The sequence below is a fragment of the Lathyrus oleraceus genome, chromosome 2 (genome assembly GCF_024323335.1).
Source record: "Lathyrus oleraceus cultivar Zhongwan6 chromosome 2, CAAS_Psat_ZW6_1.0, whole genome shotgun sequence".
Classification (NCBI taxonomy): Eukaryota; Viridiplantae; Streptophyta; class Magnoliopsida; order Fabales; family Fabaceae; genus Lathyrus; species Lathyrus oleraceus.
In genome coordinates, this window is record NC_066580.1 from 472,540,939 (window position 1) to 472,547,526 (window position 6,588).

The 6,588-nt window shown below is 38.7% G+C and overlaps 1 protein-coding gene across 2 annotated transcripts; it reads right to left on the bottom strand.

Annotated features, from left to right (window-relative positions):
- Positions 1–211: 211 nt before the first annotated feature.
- Positions 212–6,288, bottom strand: LOC127120514 (cysteine desulfurase, mitochondrial). 2 transcript variants are annotated; one of them, XM_051050965.1, is made up of 2 exons: positions 4,749–6,288; positions 212–602 (listed from the first exon to the last, which is right to left on the bottom strand). In XM_051050965.1, the coding sequence occupies exon 1, from the start codon at positions 6,123–6,125 to the stop codon at positions 4,755–4,757; it is 1,371 nt and encodes a 456-aa protein (XP_050906922.1). In that variant the 5' UTR covers positions 6,126–6,288; the 3' UTR covers positions 212–602; positions 4,749–4,754. The 2 variants fall into 2 exon arrangements, with proteins under 2 accessions (XP_050906922.1, XP_050906921.1); XM_051050964.1 differs by having other exon boundaries at positions 212–608.
- Between the last annotated feature and the right edge of the window lie 300 nt (positions 6,289–6,588).

The window sequence follows — 6,588 nt, forward strand, 5'->3', positions numbered from 1 at the left end:
CTTTTTGGCACCATATCTTAATAGCTAATTCCAAAACTGGCTCCTAACGACAGACTTTCCATTTCCAGCTTCCCCCAATTCATTATAGGAGAAATGATGCACTTGAACTTATATTGACTAGAATCTCTTCCATCAGCACATGGGAGATATAATATACAAAACACTATTCATAACCACATTGACAGCGTAATAAAGAAGCAAGAACAAGAAATGAATGGTAATGCCAGACTTCTTTGATTTATCTTTCCCCTTTTGCTTTGTGTTAATACAGATTCTGTTCTTATTTGATTTCATTCATAATAGAAAATGGCTGACATGAGTTCACAAGTTGCTTTAAGGTGTTTCATTAATTTAAAATACAGTGGACACCTGCAGAGAACAATAAATTTTAGCCTCAGGCTCACCATTACTAAAGCTCCCGCTTGAACTATTTTTTGAATCCTCCTTAACAAACAAAAGAAGCTCAATGCTATTTTTGTACTTTAAGGTATATCATAAATTGGAAGTTTCATACATGAAAGAATAACATGCTCTAAAATACCATACTGTCCCATAACGTCAATAAGCCAAGGCATTCCCAATTAGCTTCCGAGCTTGCAACTCTGTTACTATATAGAATAAAGAGGAATTCAAGTAGTTAGAGAAGTTAGTTAATTAGAGGATTATATGTATATAAATAGGACGATACAAAGATCTAGAGAAAGCATTAAATATTGTAAGCTATGAAGCGCAGACAGACACCTCTAAGAGGAGGCGTGTCGCGGAGTCCGACACGCGTTAGTGTCCGATATTTGTATGACACCCGTACAACATGTGTCGGAAAAGTCAAACAAGTGTCCCCCAAAAAAAATATTTTTGGCTTCGACATTCTTTGAATCGTTATCCAACACTGGTATGACACACACACTCACAACACGTGACAGAAAATTCAAACAAGTGTTTCAAAAAACAATGTTTTTTGCTTTGCTTCGATACACCAATCCACATTTTGGTTCAGGTTTGATAAACTAACCCATTATTAATACCAGTCCCTGCTTGTGAAGCAGTTTCAAACCAGTTTGGACCCGGACCAGAACTGGTTTTTTATTAAAACATGGTTTTCAACCCAGTGACTTCTCTGTTTTCAGACTCCATCCAACACTTCAGAACTGTGTTTCTGTGACACTTCCTTCGTTCCAATTAATCAACTAAACTTTACCTTCTGCACCAACATTTCCAAATCGCCAGAACTGCATCTGTACCGGTATATCCCTCCAGAAGAAAAGATATCACTGAATCAGGACCTCTCAAAGGCAAAATCAGTGTGACAGAAGAGTTACTGAAATTTACCTTTTCATTCACGTTCTGGCATCGAGACTTTTACCAGATGAAAAGAACATCACTGGACTGTGACGTTGAATGAAACAGATGACGAAATCAGGTAGAAAACTGTTTCATTTTTTGGCAAGTGCAGATTCCTAGCGAAAAATGGTGAGAAAGTGGAACATATTAGATGAAGAACCGGCAACCATGGGAGTGACATTATGATGGCTGAGAGCATTAGTTTTGGAGAACACACTGGGTTTTCCGTTTGGGTTTTGGTTTTTTATCTGAGTACCGGTTTTTTGTGGTTTCATGAAATGGGTCTGGGCCAGTTTATTATATGCAAAACAATTTGGGCTTTTTACATAGGTGCATCAGGTTTTGTAAAATGGTTCCGGTGGACCAATTGTTTTGCAGACCCCTAAGTGGAGGAGAGATACCCTCCCCCAAGGGTTCCCCTTCTACAACATAGTCACTGCTCACTGCTCAATTACTAAATGTTTACAATCAATCTCGTCCAAGGGCTTCACTCCAAAAATATAGTCACTTCTTTACAACTAAATGTTTACAATACTAAATGCTTTCCTGCTATCTCTGTATCCTCCAAATTATACAAAATATTCCTCTAACTAACTAACTGCTTTAACTAGTCTGTCTTGCTAGTCGCTACTATAATTCTCCTTTATTCTATATCATAACACACACTCAATCAAACTTATTTTGCCAATGTCCACCAACTACGGTTTATGACAAAGAAAACAAATATTTTTACCAAAGCTTTTTGATAGAAACTGGTATCAATAAGAGAAATGTAATAGAAATAATTTACTCTTATTGATGATAAAACTGGTAGTTCAATAGAAAGACACAGCACTCACAATCTTACATAAATAGAATAAAAGATAAAGGAAACCTATTCAGGAATTTCGAGAGTCTTGATCTCTCCCCTCCAAGAATTCAAGAGCTTGGTCTCTCCCTTCCAAATAACCTCTTCTATTTTTCCAGATAACCCATCTAACATACGGTACCCTCATTTTATTCACACACACACCCAAATAACTACTCAATACCTGCTACTAAATGTTAATATTAAAAACAGTAACTACTAATAAAAAAAAGTAACTGCCTGAAAGAATAGAACAGCCATATTCAGTTTTGGTTCCTAGTAATTCTTAAGGTCTAGCAATACTCCTTCCAAAAGATCCACTTTCTCCTCAATGTGACACTGAAGGATAACGCATGCGTCCACCAGGGTCCCATAACTTGAAACACAGTAACAAAGCAAGGCGTGAAACATGATAACTAATGCCTTGATCATACACACTGTTTTGGGTGGCATGTTTGACCCAAAAACATAGCATGACAGCACTAGGCATAAACAGCTCCATTTCGATTGAAACAAAATATAATCCCACCCTTGATTCGACCTCAATACTCACACCATGTCCAATAATGCGTCTGCCAAAACCCATAAATTTGCACAAATTTGCTTTGCTCTCTTTCATTGTATCCATAATCATGGCACTCACGAGGACATTCTTTGTCTCTTTCTCCATTTTTTCCTCACCTTTCTTTTCTTTTATTATCATTGGATTTGGATTTCCTTGGATAATGCCTTTCTTTTCTTCTATTATCGTTGGATTTGGATTTCCTTGGTTAATGTCTCGTGTTGAACCTCCATTGAACCTTGAGTGGTTTATGATACACGTGTATGTGTTAGTGGGCCTTGTATTAATTCTAATGTCTGCTCTATTGGTTTATGTTCCAAAATTCATTAGTTGGGGGGGTCAGAAAAACATGGTTGTCGTTCACAGGACGCATGGCTTGACATTGTACCAGGGTCCCGGAAAGTTATCAATTTCTTCTGGGCTTCTTTCACTCTTTTAGGCTCATTAGGGGTTTTATATATTTCAGCTGTCAGTTATTATGGGAGGGATGTTTTCTCTTTCATTTCGTCTGAATTTGTCATTTCATTTTTGCCACAAGGGGTCTCGCTGACTTCCCATGGAATTGTAGGTCTCTTTCTAAGTTTACATTGGTGGCTTCTAATTTTTTGAAAGATGGGATTTCGAATGTATTTTTACCCGGCGAACTAATTGGATCATTGCGAGCAGAACGAACGGGGTGTGCCTTGGAAGAAGCAATTTGTTACCGAGCTTTATAATTGGGGATAACAAAAACATCTCTGACCACTCAAAGTTTCATATCTGAAGCGAGTTCTCAAGAAATTGCTAGAGTTTTAGCAAAAGTAGCTCCTCAAGGTGGTATTGATTGGTTGAAAGGTCCTAAAGAGAATGTCTCCATTGAACCTTGAGTGGTTAATGACTCTGATTCAATTTCAGGGGTCCTCTTTTTCATCAATAGATACAGGTAGTATGTCTTGATATTCCGGCTTGAAACGCCAAATAAATGCAAGCCGAAAGGTACGCCAACTAACATGTTGATGGCGTTGACTCCACGAGTGTGATCATTGGCGAGCATGGCCTTTGAGTAACTTCAATGCCTCTGCCAGTTTCTCCTCCTCTGCTGTTTCCCCCTTTTTGAAATATTCCTCAATGCATAGTACCTACCATTATGCATCTTCTTCTTCATCAAATGCCCGAAACTCCATTTCAGGCATAGTGCACCACAGATCCAAGAAACGTGCTCTGATACCAGTTGATAGAAACTGGTTCTTAACGAAATTAAACTGGGACAATTTTATGATATTTATTGGTAGTAAAAACTTAATTTCAGTACCAGGAAATAACGGAAATAAACATACAAACAGATTGACAGGGACCAGTTTGGTTCCTTCCAAGAATTCTTGAGTCTTGGATCTCTCCCTTCCCAAACTTTTGAGAGTTGGGTCTCTCCCAATAACCACTCAATAACTTCCCCCATAAACTCTCCCTTTTATAACTACACACCACCTAGAACTAAATAGACATAAATAATTAGATAATTAATTACTGCTAACAGTAATGTCCCTTAACTAGGGGTCACTATCGCATAAAGTAATTGCGTCATAATTGGCAGTAATTTTCCCATAACTGATATAAAGAGTTTTGCCCTTTCATCTTATACACATGTTGAACAAGAGGTCCAACGCTTTCACACTACCTTTCATACTACCTTTTTTTACACATACAACAAAACAGAATAGTAATACTTGCTTGAGAAGAGAATGAAATGTGAAATTTACAAGAAAACAAGAATACACTGTATGTAATGGGGAATACATATTCTAGGTTCAACAAGGTACAGTACAAACAAACTAAATCAAAACATGACAATAGATTATGAACATGAGTTTTATTCAGTTTTTTCATCAAAATCGAATTAGGGTACTTTTCAATAAAATGCATATAATATCATATAGTGATCAACTTATTATACAAACTCCAAACGGTTCATCCTAAATTATCAGTAATAAGAAAAACTCAATATGGAAGCCAGAAACTGACCAATAATCAGTGCTGTGACCATTGAATATCCTTGATATTGATTCCTTCCTTCACCATTTCATAAAGCGGACTCATTTCCCTCAACTTCTCGACTTGTGTAACTGTGAGCTGAACCGCCCTGTCAATTTCATCCTCAGTAGTGAACCTCCCAATACCGAATCTAATAGAAGTATGAGCCATATCCTCTTCAACTCCCAATGCCCTCAAAACATAAGAAGGCTCTAAACTAGCACTAGTACAAGCACTTCCACTTGAAACAGCAACCTCCTTCAACCCCATAAGCAAACTCTCCCCTTCAACATAAGCAAACGACAAATTAAGATTCCCAACATATCGGCTTTCCATGCTCCCATTCACCACCACCCCATCAAGTTTACCTCTAATCCCATTCAGCAACCTCTGCTGCAGTGCAGAAATCCTCTTCTCATCATATTCCATCTCCTTCATAGCCACCTCACAAGCAGCACCCATCCCAACAACCAAAGGTGTAGGCAAAGTCCCACTTCGAATCCCTCTCTCTTGTCCCCCACCATTCATCTGAGGCTCAACGCGAATCCTAGGTCTCCTCCTAAGATACAACGCTCCAACCCCTTTCGGTCCATAAACCTTATGCCCACTCAACGACATCAAACTCACATTCCACTTATCAACATCCACGGGAATCTTCCCTAAAGCCTGAGCTGCATCAGTATGAAACGGAACATTAAACTCCTTACAAATCTTTCCAATTTCCTCCATAGGTTGAACAACACCAATCTCATTATTCACCGCCATCACAGAAACAAGTCCAGTATCCGGCCTAATCGCCGCCTTAAGCTTCTCCAAATCAACCAAACCGTCCGACTCAACCGGAAGATAAGTAACTTCAAAACCCTCCTGCTGAAGATGCCGACACGAATCAAGCACACACTTATGCTCCGTCTGCGTAGTTATCACATGCCGTTTCTTCTCCTTATAAAAATGCATAACACCCTTAATCGAAATATTATTGGACTCAGTAGCACCCGAGGTAAAGACAATTTCTTTAGGGGAAGCGCTTATCAAAGACGCAACCTGAGAACGCGCGTGTTCAACGGCGTTATCAGATTCCCAACCATAGAAATGGGTGCGAGAGTGAGGGTTTCCGTAACGAGAGATATTGAAAGGGAGCATAGCATCGAGAACACGCGGGTCAACCGGTGACGTTGCTTGAACATCTAGGTAAAGAGGTCTACCAGAGATTTTCACACCCTTCATCGTGATTCCGGAGGTTTCTTCATGGACTTGAGGCTCGGAGAACGCTGTTGCAGTGGCGGTGGAAAGTGGTTGGAGGCGGAGAAGGTTTGTTTTTTTGGGGAGATGGTGGCGGAGGATGGAAGTGACTAGCTTTGAGGTCATTGAGAAGATTTGAATTTTTCTTTGTTATCGATTTGATGGAGAAAGTGGAACTTTTTTTATTTAGGTTTTTGGGGTTTTAGAAAGAGTGCAATGAGAAGAAAGGGTTTCCAAGTTTGAGGGATTGAATTAAATCAGTTGTGTTGTTGTCTGTTTGCAAGGATGATTTTTGGACGCGTCAACGTAATTTAAACCGTGAGATTAGGTGGTGAGATGTCACTCTTACCGGCTGTAATCGGTAATTAACATTCCTTTGTTTGGTTTTCTTTTAGGTTATGGGCTCTATCTTTTCTTTTCTCACAATAGAGTGGATAGATCTATTCTTTGATTCCATTAGGGTTTTTTAATTTTGGATATTATTTAGTTAACAAGAATTATATATCTAAAAGTGTCGTTTTTGTTTGTCTCATAAGTTTTATTGATCTTCTTCATTTTGAGTTTGTCTTCTTTGAAACTCTTCTTTGAA

Coding starts and splice junctions, on each gene's coding strand:
- LOC127120514 (XM_051050965.1), bottom strand. CDS start 6,125: ATGACCTCAAAGCTAGTCACTTCCATCCTCCGCCACCATCTCCCCAAA.